Raw genomic sequence first — 20,047 nt, 5'->3', positions numbered from 1 at the left:
ATGCAACATCTTTTTCCTCAGTGACTTGAGATGCCACAAATCATATGTTAAAATTTCATGTTCAGGCCTATTTCTGGTCTTTCTGTTCTATTGTATGGTTCATTCATGTACCCATACCACATCGCTTAGTCATGAAGGCTTACTGGTATGCATTAGTGGCTAATATTATCAGTATATCTCCATTGCTCTCTTTGGGAGTTTTCCTGTCTTTTAATTTACATGTCTACATGGACTTTAAAATCAACTTGTCTAGCTCCCAAAAAACAAAAACCTTGTATTGATATTTTTATTGAAATTGACTTAAATATATGTAGTAATGTGAGAAGAATTGGGATATTTAAAATGTTGTCTAACTGTGCACTTGAGATGTTTTCCCATTTTTTCAAATCTACTTTTGTATTTTTCAAGGTTTTTTTTCATTATAGGTTTTGTTCATATCTGAAGTATTTTGTTGTTGCTTATACCAGTCACTGTCAATTGTGTACTTGAAAAACATTGACTTGTATGCTGATTTTACATCTTACTACTTCATTAGATTAATTCACTTATTCATTTGTTTTCCACCTAACCTGTTAGGCTATTCATAAATGCCTCTTCTTTTATAATTCTCACTCCCCTAATTGTTTTCTTTTGCCTGATTATTTTGCTTAAGATATTGTAATGGAGGTAGTGGGTATCCTCATCATGTTCATTGGCTGATGGAAATGTATATAGTTTTCTCATTAAACAAGATGCTAGATTTTACTACTTTTTGTTAACTCAAATGGGTGTTGAATTTTGTCAGAGGACTTTTCATCATTCATGGAGTGCTCTCCTTAGATCATGCCTGTCCTTAGATCTACAATATGTGAACTGTATGAACAGATTTCCTAATATTGAACCATTTTTGTAACAATCATGTTATATCATCTAAAATTGTGCTTTAGATTGTTTGCTGATATTTTATCAATAGTTAGGACTTTTGCATCAATGTTCATTTGTGAGACTGGTTTGTACGTTTTATTTTTGTGTGTGCAATTTTTATCAGATTTAGGAATCAATGTTATATATGCTTCATTTAAAAGAACTGTAAATTTTCCTTCATTTTCCATATTTTGGAAGAGTTAATGTGACATTAGCGATTATCTGGTCTTTACAAGGTTTGGTAATTTCTGCATAAAGCCACTTGGGTCAGATGATCCTCTATAACAGTAATCCTGTTAGGGGGAAAAGGATGTCCTAAAGCTAATTCCATACAGGCTTTGTGGACTCCACCCCCACCCCAGGCCAAAGCCAAAGACACTGGGAACTCCAAATCCCATCACCACCAAAGAGAAGGTAACTGGGAAATAAGGGTGGGGGGGTTAAGCAGCCAGGTTGATATAAAAGGCAGACACGTGGGCTTTGGAGGGGTCCCCCATTCTGGCTCTCCGCCAGCTCGCAGAGTCCGGCCAGTTCTGAGAGTGACTTTGGGTTTCCAGGTCGGCGGATCGGATAGGATGCATTAAAGACTTTATTTCCCTATTTTCTCCCTTAGTTGTACAGTTTCCTTATTTCCTTTTCCCTTGTAAATAAACCTTTTATTAACCTTTTGTGTGTGCCTGTAGTGGAGTATTAATAAGTCCCTTTTAAGCGCGCGGGTGAGGACCCACAGCCAGGAACCCGTTCAATATCGGGGCTGCTCTATAACAATCCTTCAGTAATTTTCTCGTTCCCTTCTATGGAAATCTTTTTATACTTTCCATCTGTACTAGGATGAATTTCAATAAATTCTATTTTTCTTTTCTAGGAAATTACTCATCCATTGATCAAATTTATTCAGACCAAAATCAAAGGAATCTTAGCTTGTTTGAGTATCCTGTTTCAGTGGCTATTTCTCTCCTTAATTTTTTGGTATCTGCATGTTCTTTCTTGATTGGGTAAGTAAAAGTAGAATTATCCTTTTCTGAGGATCACCATATATTAACACAATTATTTATATCTAATAACTGTCTGGTTTTATCTTTATCAAAATTTTCTGAAAAGATATACTAAATATCAGAATTTGTGGAATTCCATTAAAGCATTGGTGAGGGAAACCTATAACTTTTAATTACTTTATGTAAATAATTAAAATAAGTGAATTATACATTCAGTTATAAAAAGCAAAAATTATAAAAAAATTTTTTTTAAAGATTTATTTATACAAGAACCGGGGTACAGGCCAGAGGTGTGGGAGGGTGAGAGGATTCACCAGACACAGAGCGGGGAACAGAACAGGCAGACTGATGAAATACACTGCTGAGGGAGCAGCGGACGAGACAGGAGAGGTCTGCTGCACCATGTGGGATTCTCACCAGCCGGACAGGATCGAACCCGCGCTGCAGAGGCTGTGGACAGTTTCACATTGCGGTGCTCAACCGCCTGCGCCACCAGGGAGGCCCAAAAGATTATTTTAAAAAAAAGAAAGAATAGATGGCAATAAAGATAAAAATCCCAAATTCCTCAACCTTTTTCAAATCAAATGCTGACAAAATATAAGTCAAATGTTACAGCATTCTCCCGGATTGGTTCTTAGATTTGGATTGCTAAGTAATGATGAGATCTCAGAACAATCTTTGGATTTCATTATTTCTGATCCTGATGCAGAGCAACAATCTCCTCAGGCAGCACACGCATTTTAAAAAGAGATAAGACAGAAGTGTAGTTTTTCCACATAGATCTTTAAAATATTTTAATACTAGCAATCCATCAGGCAGCATGAAGGGCAGCATTTGTGCTCAAACCTGCTAGTAATACTAAACTGAACTATGATAAAAATGACCCAAAAATGACAGACATTCAAATTAAAGCTAAAACTAAAATAAAATATACAAAGTCAAAGAGTTACATAATCTCAGCAATTAAGTGTAAGATTTTATGCTTGCCAATGTTTATAGAAAGTAATTAGTATAGAAAGTAATTTATTTTCCAAAATCTTATCAACAATTTCAATTATATTTGACAGACAGTAAAAGCAGACTAGGAAAAATGTTTAAAATAAATGAAGAAAACATATATTATTACATACAAAGACTTAACTCTGTAAACAAAATATAATTATGTATATTTTATACACCAAACTATTTACACTGGTAATAATTCCTTAAAGGCAAAAATCCCTGTCTTACTCATTCTTATAGTCCCATCTTAGAAGAGTGCCTGGCACAAAGTAGTTATTCAATAACTATTTGCTAAAAAAATGAAAATGGATAATCCATATCTTCAAGAAAAAGGTACACAAAGGTAAATATATGAAATATTTAATATGTTTGTATATGAAACATACAAAGGCCTAAACACAAAGTCAATACCTAACTAAACGTTTCTTATGTAATTCATTATTACAAATCTTGAGTCAAAAATACAACTCTAAAAATAGGTACTAAAAAATCACATATCTACATAAAACACTAAGACAAGTAAATTGTCTTAGGCTGCATCATCATCATCATCATCCACCGCAGTGTAAATGGCTTGATTTCTTCTCTTAATTTTCTTTCTTTGTTCAGGCTCATGTTCATCACTTAACCTCTTCATTGGCACCTGTGTTAGGTCCGTTCCACCTCCCAACTCCACAGTCTCACCAGGCTTCTCTCTGTCATCCGGGGAACCCAATGTATCATCAGAAGATACAACCATGGAACCTGGCAAGATCCTGACATCAGAAAAACTTGCAGAAAAGTCAGAGGCTTGACCAGAAGAAGGTTCTACAGACGGTGGATTTGTGTCACTATGTGCACTTATAATACTATCTTCATCTTCTTCCTCTTCATCTAACATTATTTCATCTGGATTAATAGAAGACAGGGCAGATGTGTCTGTATTATATTCACTAGGGTCTTCCCCAGAGTCATTATTCTCCACATCATCCTGCTCTTCATATTCACCACACAAATGATTTTCTTCTTTGGCCTTCTGAAGCCTGACATTAATGTCTGTGATGCCAAGTTGCGCACAAAATTCAGTAGTCTGAGGGTTAATCCTATGAACCAATGGTATTTGTGTCTGTGGCTTGCTAGGGTCAAAACAGGCAGCTGTCATACTAAAGTTACATGGAACTTTGAGGTCATGATTCATTTTTTCCAGTACTTCATTCATAGATTCTTCCGTGGCACTATAATCCCACCTGAAAAAAGTAAAAAAAAAAGAAGAAAGAAGAGAAAAAATGGCTTTTTATAGCTTACCAGCCTTAGACAACAAATGATGAAATATAGCTGTGGACTTCAGGTACAAGCATTAAAAATAAACCATATACCAACATTCCATTTAGTAAAATGGCAGTTTAGCAAAAACCTTTCTGAAATGAAAATAATTTTCAGGAAGAGCTGTCCCTAATTCACACCCTAAAACGAGGATAAATCATTTTAATGTGTGAACCAAATCTCCACCATACTATATGGTTAGACATTTATTCACTTTATACACTGATTTGGGTTGGTAATCAACAGTACACTTTGTTGTGGCTCTTACTAGTCAAGTAAACTGAATTGTTCTTACATTCATTTATTCCCTTGATCACAAAAAAAAAGTGGAAGGGAAAAGGCAAGTCCTATATAAGGACAAACTTACCTTGTGTACAAGCCATTATTCTCAGGCATATTCCACAGGCGCCCAGTCACATTAATAAGATCATTAGTAGCCTTGAGAATAGTGAGCCATTCAATATCATACTCTAAGTAATCAGGAGCACTGGGATCATGTTCTATTTCTATTACCTGTAGGAAGAAACCAGTAATTTAAGAAATACATATCTATTTTTAATATCCTGAGAATTTCAATATAATACATTTTTATAGAAATTTAATTTAGGAGCCTAAAAACATTAATGTAAGTTAAATATCCCCAAAGAATTCTCAAATATACATAGATTACAAAAAAGCACAGATTATGAAAGGAAAATTAATAATTATTTTAATTATGGTTAGATTAAAACTGTACTGTAAAGGTTTTTCACTTTCTTTTTACCTGAAGAAAGTCTCTATGTGGTAAGCATTTGTCCAAGGCTAAAAATTTGGTTGCTTTTGCTGTCTGTCCTTTATCCTTGACCTAGATAAAATGAACCACAATTTAAGAAAGAATGTTCATGTTGGGGGGAGGGATAGGGAGTAAGGGGAACACAATGGACTATGGTAATGGACTATGGGTGTTTTGGTGGTAGGAGCACTATGATAACAGCACCATAGCAGGAGGGGGAATAAAAGGGAGTCCTATATTTCCAAAATACAAACTATGTAAACCAACATTGCCTCAACACAAAAAGAGTGAATGTTAAAATATCACAGGAAACTCATACACTGAATAGGATGGATATAATCTTTACTGCACATACCCTTAGGTTGTTTGTCAAAGGAACAACTGCAAATTTTCCAAAACAAGTTAGTTCTATACCCACTTATGCAATAATGGGCAAAGGACTTAAACACCTGAAGGCACTCTAGGCTTCAACTGCCTTACAAAAGTCAAAACAAAAACTAATGATGAGGGCCTCCCCTGGTGGCGCAGCAGTTGAGCGCTGGGCTGCGAAGCTGCCCGCAGCCTCTGCAGCGCTGGCTCGATCCCCAGTCTCTGGGCGAGGGTCCCACATGGTGCGCAGACCTCTCCTGCTGCCCACTGCTCCCCTTAGTAGTATACTTGGTCAATCTGCCTGTTCTGTTCTCTGCTCTGGCTCTGGTGAATTCTCTCATCCCCCCGTGCTTCTGACTGTACCCAGTGCTTGTATAATATATAAATAAATAAATCTTTAAAAAAAAAAGTTTAAAAAAAAACCTAATGATGATAATATGCATTAAAGCATGTAACCCACAATGCCTGATAGCAAAAGGATTAAAGATAACAGAAGAGTTTAAAAGTAAATTACCAAAACTAAAAGTATACAACTTCAAGAAGAAACCATAGGAGAAAATTTTCATAACCTTGTATCAGACAAAGATTTCTGGACACAACATCAAAAGTAGATGCACTCTAGCCAAAGAATGAAATACTATTTTCACAATAAAAATGAATGAAATACTAATACATGATACAAATAGAGACACAAAAACAGATTAGGGCTACCTGGAGCTGACGATGGGAATAAGAATTTGCCATAAACAGGTGCAAAGGATCTTTGGAGGATGGTGGAAATGTTCTAAAACAAGATTATGTGATATCCACACAACTCTGGAGATTTACTAAAAATTACTAAATTGTACATTTAAATGGGTACATTTTATGATATGTAAGTTATACTCCAATAAAGCTATTTTTTAAAAAATGAATTTGCAGAAAAAAAAAAAACATGGGTTGGGGAGGTCACAAACATGAAGGTCATACATAGGGAACAGGAAAAAAGTATCTCATTGAAAATAATGAGGCACATGGGAAAAAGACAAGGATTTAGCCTTCTGAGAATCAGGTTTAAATTCAGTGCTGCTAAGGGACTAAGAAAGGTGGGAGGCACAGAGATCACAGGCAAACGCTGGCATCAGAGCAGTTCTGAGGAATAGTGGTCTTTGGCGTTGGTGAAGGCAGAGAGAGAGAACACTGGCAAAGTCAGAGGAGGTGGAGAAGCCAAGAAAAAAGGATCAAACATATCATTAATGCAGAGATACAGGCACGTGAGGTTGACAACAGAAGAGGGAATGGAGAAAAGGTAGTAAATCAGATGCCCTAACAGAAATCCAATACCATGAATCCTACAAGAAAGAGAAACACAGAGGTGGAAAGGTTATATAAGCAGATGACCTGACCATTTAAAGAGGATCACCACTTTGGTACTAGCTCAAAGGAAACTGAAAGGAGTAACCTCACCTCATTCTCCCAGTGAAATGGGTGATCCCACAACAGAAAGGGCCTGTCAGAATGTTTTCTGAAAGAACCTTCCGCACTGTGTCTGAGGAACCTGATTAAAGTGTACCTCCACCACAGCAAAGTATTTGGTCAACTAAGTTTGGGAACCACTGCACACCACATCCCATGCTTGGAAAAAGACTATGCTCGATGGCACATTAAAGAATTAAAGACTCAGAAACTTTGTAAAAAGCCTCTGAGGAGAAATCTCCAACTTTGCTAATTCAATATTTTCTAAATGCTTTCTCTATGGAATGGAATAATTCATGGGAAAGTCACAGTTCAATCAAAATCAAGAGTGAATGGAAGAACTTCAAATTTCCATAAAAGTATATATTTATGCTCTACCCTCCATTAGATGCAATCATCCAGTGACACAAGGAAAAACTCCATGAGTCACCCTAAATTACCACCTCCCTATCACCAAATCTTGATGATTCTGCTTCCAAAATCTCCACAAAACCAGCTTCATTCTGTATTCCTTCTTTGCCTTTGTTAACTTTTGCCTTTATTAGAACCTCAGCTTTAACTTCCACAGTCTCCTCTGCCTCGCATTTAACACTACTTCAATCCACATGCAAAACTGCTGCGAAAGAAATCTGATTTTATTACTCCCCAACTTTCCCCATCCTCTCTGGTTAAGACATAAATGCCAGGATATGGCTCAGAAGGAAGTTCTGATCTTGCTCCATTTTTGTCTCTCCCTAAGCTTCCGCCATAGGACTAACAGCAGCAGCTCAGACCTCCAGCTCTGCATACATTGGTCCCTCTAGAACACCCCCTATCTTCTCCTTCCTGGTACTATCAGTACTCAGCTCAGCCATCAATTCCTTTAGAAATTAAAGTCCTTCTCTCCATCTCTCTGTCCACAGTCCCAAGTCACCAGTTTGGCTTGGAATTCCCAGAGTATCCTAGCACTTTTTAAACTTTTTACAACCTTGTATTTTGTTTTTTGTAATTGCTTGCTTATCTCCTTCCCACCATTTGGATACTGAGCTACTGACAAGGGAAAAGTTATTTGTTTTGAACTTTACAACTGTGCCAACAACAACCTCCATAGTCAAGGTGTTTGTTAAATAAAAGAATAAATATTTTGTTTTCTACCTGATGCTGCATAAAAGCTGCAAACTTGACATGAAGGTGTGCAGAAAACCAGTAAGTAGGTTTTAAGTACTCTAAAAGCTCTGAGGCAGCAGGACTTCCTAATGTATTATTTTCTACTTCTTGTCGGAAAAAAGATTTAGTCTTGAGAAGTTGCTTCTTATTTCCATAATGATATATGCTTCTTGGCCAATCATGAGATAAGAATATGTCCATAGGCTGCTTCAGCTTTAACAGAAAAAGAAAACTCTTAAAAACAGATTAACCAAAAGCTATCCCCCCTCCCTTTTCTCCACCACTAAACCACCAGTTACCCATTTAGATCTCTAGATTTCAGTGAAATTCATTCCAAAGATGCCATATTTAAGTAAGTCAAAGAAACACTAAACGACTCATCTAGGCAAAGAGTAAGTTTTCTTTCTCACAAATTATCTTATTTTCAGTGGCATGGCAAGCCAACAGAGGCTGATTAGACTGTCAATGATCTATGTCTTGAGTATTGAGTTTCTAAAATATATGATAACCACGGTTCTTTTCCTTTGGCAAAGAAACTACTGTTTTAAGATCCAGAGACATCAGATTTCATGAGACTGCTCATGTAGGTGACACAATAAACCCAAAGATAGATTCCATTTTTTCCCTAATGGATTTACATACTATACACTGAAAAAAATCCCATTTTACCACATAAATTATATTAGAGGCATTTAAGGTACTTGGTGTCTTAATGGGGAACACACAAAAAATACCCCATACTTGACTCATCTCCAGCACTTCCAAGTAAACTGAAACAAATACTTGGAAAACTACATTAAAATAACTTTAAAAAATTGCTCAAGATAATACAAAATATTGACTAATACCTGAATAACAAGTGTGGGGAAATAAGTGCAATAAAAATTTGGATAAGGGACATGACTTTAAACTAGAATACTGGTTGGGAAGTGGTGTCTAAGCTGGGTCTTTATTGTTTTTTTAAAAATATATTTATTTACGCATACAAGAACTGGGGTACAGGACAGAGGTGTGGGGGATGAGAATATTCACCAGAGACAGAGTGGGGAAGAGAACAGGAAGACTGACTATAATAAACTGCTGAGGGGAACAGCAGGCGAGACAGGAGAGGTCTGCTGCACCACGTGGTAGTTCCCTGGCTGGAGATTAAGACACAATCTATGAAGCTATTCGCAGCCACTGCAGCTGGGTCTTTAAAGACTGGTAGAATTTAGATAGGGAAAGGGAAAAAAGCATTGAAGGTAGAGAACTGTCATGAATAGAGCATAAAAGAAATGCCCACAAGCAATCCTATGCTACTGTAGGGGGGTATGGTAGGTTGTATGGGATGGTGGGAAGGACTGAGATCAGTCAGGCAGGCTCTAACACTTAACAACTCGGGAAAGTCCTATGCAGGTTACTTACCTTAGTCGTGTGCCCTTAACATGTCATCCTTAATATGACAGTCATGCCCACCTCACTACATTTGAGTGGAAATGAAATATCAAGTGTGAAAGGTATTTAGCCCAAATATCAGGCATTTAGTCAGATCTCAAACAACAGACTAGTTTCACCTAATGTCCAATTAGGCCAGTATCTTGATTCCATCTTCACAATGTCATATCTGCTATCAACTTCACTATTATTTATTTTCAATTTAAAACCATTATTTAAGGGCCCCCTGGTGGCGCAAGGGGTTAAGATGCAACCTATGAAGCTATCCACAGCCTCTGCAGCACAAGTTCGATCCCCAGCCAGGGAGCTACCCACATGGTGCAGCAGACCTCTCCTGACTTGCCCGCTGCTTCCCTCAGCAGTGTATTTCAGTCAATCTGCATGTTCTGTTCCCCATTCTGTCTCTGGTGAATTCCCTCACCCCCTGCACCTCTGGCCTGTACCCTAGTTCTTGTATGCACAAATAAATAAATCTTTTTAAAAAATAAATAAAACCATTATTTAAAATAAAATATTTTAATATTTTCTTTAAAAATCATCTATTTCAATCAATATCTACTCTTTAGACTCCCCCTAAATAATAATGTTGAAAATCAAGGATTAAATATTTTATTTCATTATTACTCACTAAATAAGTTCATAACTATCAAAATGAAACAAAATGTTCAGCTATCATTCTCCCAAAAGCAACTAGAGATATAAATGTTAGAAACTCCAACTTAACTTAAGCTCCTCTTGGAAGTAGTATACCAAAATGATCAAAATACATTTTGGTAAAGAATTACTTAAAAATCATTTCAAGTCCACTATAATGTACTTTTAACATACCTGTTTTAATTTGTAGACTTCAATATTTCTTACATGATATATACTCCTTATTGTAGCTGGATTATAAGGGGGGTACTCAAAATGACCTTAAATTGAAGAGGAAAAATAAATTATGTCTAAGTCCTTTAAATATTGCAAATGAGAATACATACACACACTTTCCCAAAATTAGTTATTTATCAACACCTTTGCTTCTTAAACTGTTTATTTTTTTAAAGTGCTCTAAAAATGTTATTTTCTAGTAGTAAGTGATCACAAAATTTAATTAATTGGGAAGTTTATGATCTGTTAATTAAAATATACTTAATTTTGGAAACTATTGTCCATGTACACTATTTACAATTAAAAACATATCATTAGAAAGGTAGAGAATAAAAAGTGTCCCTCCTAGAGAGTGGATCAATTGATGTACTGGAGGAGACATTAATTATGAACAGACATAAAACTTTTCGGGGGTAATAGGAATGTTCTAAATCTGGATAGTGGTAAATAACTCCTATAAAATCACTGAATACTCACAATGGTACATAAATTTCACCTCAATAAAGCTGCCCAAAAAAAAGGGGCATGAATTCTCCTTTCCTGCCCCCTTGCCATCAGTAACTATTTAGAGGCAATGAATGTTAATCAGGTTTTATTATTTTTATTCCAAGGATATCACCATCTATGCGTATAATACACATACTTCTTTACCACCCCCCCCCCTTTTCTTCACATGCATGGCAGTACATTTTATATGTATTTTGTGCCTTGTTTTATTCACTTAACATATTTTGGAGTTCTTTCCACATTAGCTATACATAATTGCCTCACTTCTCTTTCTTTTCCTTTTATTTTCTTTCATGGTAAAAATGCTTTATTGGTGGCAATACAAGTTAACAAATATTGAATACCAAAGAACTCACATTATTTATTAGATTACTGACCCATTGAACCAGCTCATTGTTGGGGATGACAAATTGAAGTAAATCCTGCATCTTGGGAAATGAAGCCATAGCCAGCTGATACATAGCCAACTGTAAGAATCACAGGCCCTATATAGGAGGGCATCAGCTACCCCACCCTTTAGATACACTGAAATTCCATAGTCCTCAAACAGTTTTTGTCTCTCTGGAGTTTCATTTTCAAATTCACTGCATGATACAGTACTTTTGGTTCTCTGGGTAACCTGACAAAGACCTAGCATATTCCACAGCAACTTGGCTCAGTTACTTCCCACCAAATGCAACCATTTCTTCTTTTTCTAAATGGCTTCATCAGCATTATATTGTATAGTTATATCATATTTAACTAGTTCCTACCTTTTGCTATTATAGACAAGGTTTAAACAAATAAATTTGTATCACTTTTTATTTGTGGACTACATCTGTAGATAAATTTCTGGAAGTGAACTCCTAAATTAGAGTACTTTTATAATTTCCAATTTCCTTTTGTCCACAAAAAAGTGGTTCCAATTTGCACTCATATCTGCCATAAAGGAGACAACCTATTGCTATATACCCATGTCAACAGTTTAGAATCATGAGAAACAGGGCAGCAGGAAACAGACTTGTGATTTAATAGTTACATTGAGGATAGAAGTTTTAGCTACTATGAAATTTTGTAATCAGTATGAACCCAAGCTATTTCTTTCAGCTATAGTAGAATGCATATACAATGGAATATGCACGTAATGAAACGCTATTCACAAACTAGAATGAATCGTTACACATAGTAACATATATTTCAAAAATATTAACTAAAGTAGTAAGGTGCAGAAAAATACAGGCAAAATGACACATTTATGTTAAGTTTAAAACATGCTATGTAACACATCATTTAAAATTCTTACATATGTGGAATAATGTAAAATAACCAAGGAAAAAACACCAAAAGGCTGGGATAAAAGGAGAACAAAGAGAGTCAGGATAGATAAACAGTGAACTTCAATTGAGTCTGTACTGTCCTATTTCTTAATAATCACACTAAAAATGTCCAAATACCAAAACTTGATAAAACTAGACAGTGGATACACAGATAATATGATCTAATGTTCTCTGTATTTTAATACAGACAAGTTATTTTATAATAAAAAATTAAAAATAAGATAGTACATAGAAAAAAAACAATGAAAAAGTTAAATAATATTCTTAAATTTTTCTGGGGCATGCAATTTCTAAAATTTATAAACAATTCTCAGGTCAATTTTTAATCAATCAACAATACCTTTTCGATAATCATGAGATTTAAAGATACCAGAGATTCCACCAATCCTTATGCCTCGGTATTTTACTACACCAGCCAAACCTGGAAAATTACAGTTAAATATAATTACTACAGGGAAAAGCAATCTCTGTACTAACAGAATGAACAGTTGAAATGACTGGAATTCATGTAGCCCTAAAATTATTGGAAAATTAAGTATGAGGTTAGTCTTTTATGTATTAACAAGTCAAAAATATATAAGACCAGGTGTCCCGACCCGCGGGATTCGTAGGCACGAAAAGAGAAGGGCTGAGAATTGAAATGAGTGGCTTGAGACAACTTGACGCTAGCGTTTACTTCTTTATTTTTCCTTTTCCTTTCTTTTATTTTTCCCTGTCTTTCTACCTTCCCTGACCTTCTCTCTGCTCCTCTCGCAATAACCTCTCTCGCAATGACCTCTCTCGTAATAGCCTCCTGACTTCTCGTGGTTCTCTTCTTATATCCTGGTAGCTCCTCCCATCGTACCTCCCAGTCTCATTTGATTAATAGGAAACACCTGTGGTTTCTCAGCAGGCAAAACGGTAAAGCGAAAACTAATTAATGGCACGTGTGTTGCGCAACACGGCGCATGCTCCAGGCGGCTCCGACAACCAGGGAGGGAAATCCTAGAAACAGATCACTCTAGAGATCAAACAGGAAGGAACAAATGAGACAGGGTGCATTAAGAGGGAAAAGACATAAATACAGTACCTAATGGAACAAGGTGTGGGGGTGGGGAAGAGAAGAAAACATCCTATGATGGATTTATATGTTAATAGTCAACAGGTACAAGATAGGCTTTTTTTTTGATAGATAAGTTAGTGTTTTATTTGTTTCCCTTTTTTTATTTTTTTATTTTAACATTTATCATTTTTTAAAGATTTATTTATTTATTTGTTTGTTTTGTTTTGTTTATTTGTTTATTTGTACAAGCACTGGGTACAGTCAGCAGCGCGGGAGGGTAAGAGAATTCACCAGAGCCAGAGCGGGGAGCAGAGCAGGCAGAAGGACTGAAGTACACTGCTGAGGGTGTTGTAGAGCAACCCCGATACAAAACGGGGTGCCTGACTGTGGGTCCTCACCCGCGCGCTTAAAAGGACTTATCAATGCTCTACTGCAGGCACACGTGAAAGGTTAATAAAAGGTTTATTTACAAGGGAAGGGGAAATGAGGAAATGTACAGCTCTGGGAGAAAAGTGGGAGACAAAGTTTTAAATGAGTCCTACCCAATCCGCCGATCAGGAATCCCAAAACGGCGCTCTCAGAGTTGGCCGCCAGCCAGGAGCAGTGAAGCCAGGAGGCGAGCAATCGCGAGCCAGAGAGAGAGCCCAAGGCCCACGTGTTTGGTTTTTATATCCAACCTGGCTGTCCAACTCCACCCTCAGGTCCCAGCCACCCTCCCCTTGGTGGTGATGGGATTTGTCTTTTCCAATGTCCTGATGGCTTTAGTCTGGAGTGGGGGTGGAGTCCACAAAGCCTGTATGAGATTATCTCAGGACATCCTAACTAGGGGAGTAGCCGGCGGCAGGAGAGGTCTGCGCGCCATGTGGGACCCTCCTCTGGTGGCCGGGGAGCAGCTGGGGATTGAACTGGCGCCGCAGAGGCTGCGGGCAGCTTCGCAACCCAGCGTTCAACTGCTGCGCCACTGGGGAGGCCCCATTATTTTTTAAATTTTAACAGGTACAAGATAGTTTTTATATTTCATTTCTGACTGATAATCTTCAGATAATTTCACCTTTTCACAATATTGCAGGATAATCAATCAGTAATGAAGTAGGGAAATTGAATTTTTAAAATTATTATTTTATCATTGGAAAAATCTATTAATAGCCCTGGAAAAAATATATACATTTAAATCAACAAGAGGACTGTATAATTTACTAGGACTAAAACTGAAGAAGAATCCTAATCGGGTCTGTAAACCTAAACAGTGATTATGGGAAAAGCAGAAGGTAAAAGGAGACTTTAAACACAAGGAATTCCAATATGCTAAATTCAGAATGCAGGAGATTTGACCTGAAAAGTTTCCCATTTTCTTTAACAAAACAAATGGAATAGGAGGTAGGGGGTAAGAGAGGGGAAAAAAGAGACCCTTATTGTCTAACAGACTTCAGAGTGATGGCAATCAAATGAAATGTGTGGACCTTGTTTGGATCTGATTTGAACAAACCATTAGCAAAACAGTTATCTTTGGGATAGAGAAATCTAAACAAAAACTAGGCAATAGGTAATAAAGAATTATTGTTACTTTAGGTATAATGATGGTATTATAGTTGAGAAATTCTGAAGTCTATATCACTTAAAAATAGGTACTGAAGGGCCTCCCCAGTGGCGCAGGGGTTGAGTGCTGGGTTGTGAAGCTGCCCGTAGCCTCTGCAGCGCCAGTTTGATCCCCGGCTGCTCCCTGGCCACTGGAGGAGGGTCCCACATGGCGTGCAGACCTCTCCTTCCGCCCACTGCTACCCTTAGCAGTGTACTTTGGTCCTTCTGCCTGCTCTGCTCTCTGCTCTGGTGAATTCTCTCACCCTCCCCCACTTCTGACTGTACCCAGTGCTTATATAAATAAATAAAAATTAAAAAAAAAAAAAACCCTGCTTTAAAAAAAAAATAGTATTTACAGGTAAAATAATATGGGTGAGATTTAGTTTAAAATACTCCAGTCATCTTTTCTCACAAAAAAAAAGTTTACAAGACAATATGTTGAGATAAGAATGACAGAATAATAGCTGTTAAAACTTGAAAATAGGTACAGAGATTCAGTATACTATTCTCTACTTTTGTGTATGTCTAACAATTTCCATTATAAATAGTTTAAGTTTTTTTAATTGAATAAAAAGAGTAAAAACAAAGGATTGCAAATTGTGTGTAATGTTTTTGCAGTTATATTAACTATTGCTTAAAACACTCGATGAAATTGGACAAATGTATTTGCAGTTATATTAACTATTGCTTAAAACACTCGAAGTATGGATATTTTCATGAATAACTACTTAAATATTTTAGTTACATTTTCATGATTACCTAATTAAATTAAGAGACATTTCCAAAATACCACACATCTCAAGATGCTGCCCAAATGGTATACAAATCCTGACAGACTCTTCCATCCCATGAAACCCAGAAAATACCAGCAAACACGCACCTAAATAATAAATGTTTGGCGCCACCCAGCCACCATAGGGTAACTCTTGCAAATGGTTTGAGGCTTCATGGTTTCCCCCTATGAAGATTGTGAGAACTGGGGCATTTTTCTCTCCAGAGTAATACCTAAAATATAAAAGTAATGTTGTCAATTGGGATAGGAGAAATTAGGTGTAGAGAAAAGTAACTAGGCGTGACGACACAATGAGGCACAGCAGAAAAGGAAACTGAGGTCCAAATGAAAAATCTAAGCTTCTGACATAAAGTTTAAAATGGCCTTTTAAATGAATTGACCAGTATCCACCCTAGCCCTTAAGAAGGAAGAGATGCCTCCTTGGATTTCAATCCAGTGTACGTTTACTGAGGTCAAGACTTTAACGAGTTCGCTTACTATAAACTCAGCTTCTAGAACAAGGACTACCACGTAGCAGGCGTCCAACAACAACCACCCAAAGAATCCAGGATCTTTAAGTGAACTAATCCCAGGGTCCTACTAAATATAAGTAGATTAACCTGTCAGTTTCTAAATCCAGGTTTTTCCCTCAGGCTACGACCCTTCCGAAACTTAAAAATGAATGGAAAGAAGAAAAATGACACTGACTAAGCGCGGGCTGCTGGAGACAGCGTGAACAAAGACAGGAACTGGGAGAGAATTCGGGGATTCGAACTCAGCACATGTCCTCTCCCCACAACTAACTAGTCACCGGTGGCACGGCACGGTCTGAGGCCCGGCCGCGCCCCTCACCTGTAGAAGGTCTGCATGTGGCGGTACTTGGGCGGCACAGCCATGCAGCGCAAGTCGGCCTCGTTGCGCACCGCCTGGAAGTCACCGCAGCACAGCAGAAGGTCTATCGGTCCCGGGCCGCGCCGCTCCGCCAGGGCCAGCGTCTCGTAGATCTTGTCGAGCTCGCCGTGGCAGCAGCCAGCCACGGCCACCCTCATCCCGCCGGCCCGGGGCAGCGAGCGCTGCCGCAAGCCACTGGACGGCAGTCGGCTCAGGGCGCAGAGACTGAGCGCTCAGCTCCCGCCAACATTACCAGAGCCGCGGCCTCCCCCGGACGGCTGCAGCGGAACTCACTTCCGGTTCTCAAATCTCGCGAGAAAGGGACTGGGCACGGCAAGCCTGACCTTAGGGTCCCGGGAGCTTCCAAATAAACTCCGGGACTTCTGTCTCTCCTGAGTCCAAGAAGTCTGACAGATGACAAAAATCGAAACTAGAGAAGTAGATAAGATCCCAGAAATAGGAGCTTAGTTGACAAAATTAAACCAAGTAAAACCAGTGAGCAGTCTAATTGCCCTAGGACAGACCTCTCATGGCAGAGATGATTGCCTGAATGTCAATTAGTTGAAAAGATTTTTCCCAGGTTTTAGCGTCAAAGAAAAGAATTTTTTTTTTTTTTTAATTTGCAAGACTCTCCTACTGAGTTTTAAAATAACCTATCCCTAGCCCCTGGAAAATTTCCGAAATTATCAGTGAAACTCTGAAGTGGGGCCTTGGACTCTTCGTTTTCCTTCCTAATAGTTGTTTGCCTAATGTTTATAAGCTGTTAACACTCACTAGACTGTTAGGGGGAGATGATGTCCTGAGTTAATCCCATACAGGCTTTGTGGACCCCACCCCCACTCCAGACCAAAGCCATCAAGACACTGGGAAAGACAAATCCCATCACCACCAAGGGAGGGTGGCTGGGACCTGAGGGTGGAGTTGGGTAGCCAGGTTGGATATAAAAACCAAACACGTGGGCCTTGGGCTCTCTCTGGCTCGATCACTCGCCTCCTGGCTTCACAGCTCCTGGCTGGCGGCCAACTCTGAGAGCGCCATTTTGGAATTCCTGATTGGGGGATCGGGTAGGACTCATTTAAAACTTTGTCTCCCACTTTTCTCCCAGAGCTGTACATTTCCCCATTTCCCCTTCCCTTGTGAGACAGGGCAAGCTAGGGTTATTAGGCAGTTTTAGGGATAGTGCAGGAGGGGACCTCTGAAAAATTTAGGGAGGCTTCAGAGATAAGGACAAGCAAGGGAAAGTAACCCATTCCATTAGGAAAAACAAACATGCCAGGACCAAGGACAACATTGTTAATGCTAGTCCTGGTTTCCTTCAGGTGGTAAAGGGAGGCGGAGATTGGAGAAATGGAGAGTGGTTTAATTTATGGTCACATTATAAGGGCAGCTGTTTAACTTCAATGCAGGGATGCCCATCCAGAAGACTGGGCCATAAATTTAAAGATGCAACAAATGGGGAAAGAGAAAGCTGTTAGATAAGGAATGTGAAGATCCCCACTCAGTAGCAAATTAAGTGAGACAGCCGAGAACTTGTTAGGGGGAAGTGATGTCCTGAGTTAATCCCATACAGGCTTTGTGGACTCCACCCCCACTCCAGACTAAAGCCATCAAGACTCTGGGAAAGACAAATCCCATCACCACCAAGGGAGGATGGCTGGGACCTGAGGGTGGAGTTGGGCAGCCAGGTTGGATATAAAAAAACCAAACACGTGGGCCTTGGGCTCTCTGGCTCGCGATCGCTCGCCTCCTGGCTTCACGGCTCCTGGCTGGCGGCCAGCTCTCAGAGCGCCATTTTGGGATTCCTAATCGGCGGATCGGGTAGGACTCATTTAAACCTTGTCTCCCACTTTTCTCCCAGAGCTGTACATTTCCTCATTTCCCCTTCCCTTGTAAATAAACCTTTTATTAACCTTTCACGTGTGCCTGCAGTAGAGCATTGATAAGTCCTTTTAAGCGCGCGGGTGAGGACCCACAGTCAGGCACCCCGTTTTGTATCAGGGTTGCTCTACAACAAACTGACCAATCACAAAGAGACTGGGGCAGCTTTAGAATAATGAGGGAAAAAAGGTATATATTCCCTAAGACACGACTCTACTTTGGCTTCCTTGCCCCTCCCAGGCCTGGTTCCCTGGCCTGGGAGTCCCACTTTATTTCTGCTCTTTTTCTCCTCAATAAACTTTTTAATCTTCTAAACAAACTGCCTCTTCTCGCTTGCTTGCCTGAGCGTCTGGGAAGTTCCTGCTGTGGCTTCGTGAGACACCAACCCGTGGGGGGTCTAGCAGCTGGGGCTCAGGGCTGCCCTGCAGCCTGGAATCCATTCCTGGCTGGGAGACTAGGCCTGACAATTCCGGTATAATTTGTAAATAAACCTTTTATTAACCTTTCACGTGTGCCTGCAGTAGAGCATTGGTAAGTCCTTTTAAGCACGTGGGTAAGGACTCACAGTCAGGCACCCCGTTTTGTATCGGGGTTGCTCTACAACAAGACCACAAGCTAAATAAGAACAGATGAATATCTTTTTTTTTTAAACATTTATTTCTTTATTTATACAGCACTGGGTACAGTCAGAAGCGCGGGAGGGTGAGAGAATTCACCAGAGCCAGAGAAGGGAGCAGAACAGGCAGAAGGACGGAAGTACACTGCTGAGGGGAGCAGCGGGTGGCAGGGGAGATCTGCATGCCATGTGGGACCCTCCTCCAGTGGTCAGAGAGCAACCAGGGATCCAACCGGCGCTGCAGAGGCTGCAGGCAGCTTCACAACCCAGCGCTCAACCGCTGCGCCACTGGGGAGGCCCAAAAACGATGAATATCTTTAAGTTCAGGAGGGAAAGAGTCAAATTGATAATTGCCGAATGATTGACCAAAACAGAAACGAGCAAATAACACACCTCTAGTAAATGTAATAAAGTTAATCTTATCAAGATATCAAAATAATAAGCCCACCTCTACTCATTTGGAAAAAAAAACAAACAACATTCTAAGAACAGACACCAATCAACTCAAATGATGCAGGACATGTAACTAGAGCGATGAAAATACAGAGACATTAGAAAAGTTGTAAAGCTATAAATCCACTGAAAGACATGGTGCCCAAAGTGATTTGTGGGTAATTTTTTTCAAATTCACTAAATGTGTGTGTGTGTGTGTGTGTGTGTGTGTGAATTTTCATGACATTTATATTTATCAGAATAACAGAAAAATAATATTTTCAATTTTTTAGCATTGCACTTTCCTTCCGTATTGGATTTTTGAAATCTACAAGAACAACACATACTTTCTACAACATTGTTAAATTTAACTTTTTCCACCTTATTTTCAATACGCATGAATTGGGGTTTTTTGGGGGATTGTTTTTCCTCCATGTAAAATATTTTAATTAAAATATAATTAGGAGTAAGATGAACAAATAAAAGTTTGCTGATTTTTTACATACATAATCCACCATATAGCCACCATCCATATCAAGATATAAAATATTTTCAGCATTCAGGAAAACTGTCATATTGTTAGGGAGAAATGATGTACTGAGCTAATCCCATACAGGCTTTGTGGACTCCACCCCCACTCCAGACCAAAGCCATCAGGACACTGGGAAAGACAAATCCCATCACCACCAAAGGGAGGGTGGCTGGGACCTGAGGATGGAGTTAAGCAGCCAGGTTGGGTATAAAAACCAACACGTGGGCCTTGGGCG

The 20,047-nt window shown here is 38.9% G+C and overlaps 1 protein-coding gene and 1 pseudogene across 1 annotated transcript; both read right to left on the bottom strand.

Moving 5' to 3' along the window:
* Positions 1–2,165: 2,165 nt before the first annotated feature.
* Positions 2,166–16,631, bottom strand: DBR1 (debranching RNA lariats 1). Its single transcript, XM_037525916.2, has 8 exons — positions 16,316–16,631; positions 15,572–15,696; positions 12,412–12,492; positions 10,207–10,292; positions 7,933–8,157; positions 4,966–5,046; positions 4,570–4,715; positions 2,166–4,126 (listed from the first exon to the last, which is right to left on the bottom strand). Exons 1-8 carry the CDS (start codon positions 16,510–16,512, stop codon positions 3,430–3,432), a joined length of 1,638 nt encoding a protein of 545 aa, XP_037381813.1. The 5' UTR covers positions 16,513–16,631; the 3' UTR covers positions 2,166–3,429.
* Positions 10,299–11,671, bottom strand: LOC119257054 (cytochrome c oxidase subunit 7A2, mitochondrial-like; annotated as a pseudogene).
* Positions 16,632–20,047: the final 3,416 nt, after the last annotated feature.

This window comes from Talpa occidentalis, unplaced genomic scaffold, assembly GCF_014898055.3.
Source record: "Talpa occidentalis isolate TD23 unplaced genomic scaffold, MPIMG_talOcc4v2.1 talOcc4.4, whole genome shotgun sequence".
Taxonomy (NCBI): domain Eukaryota; kingdom Metazoa; phylum Chordata; class Mammalia; order Eulipotyphla; family Talpidae; genus Talpa; species Talpa occidentalis.
Note: the sequence above shows the minus strand (reverse complement) of the source record. Positions and strands in the feature narration are given on the sequence as shown.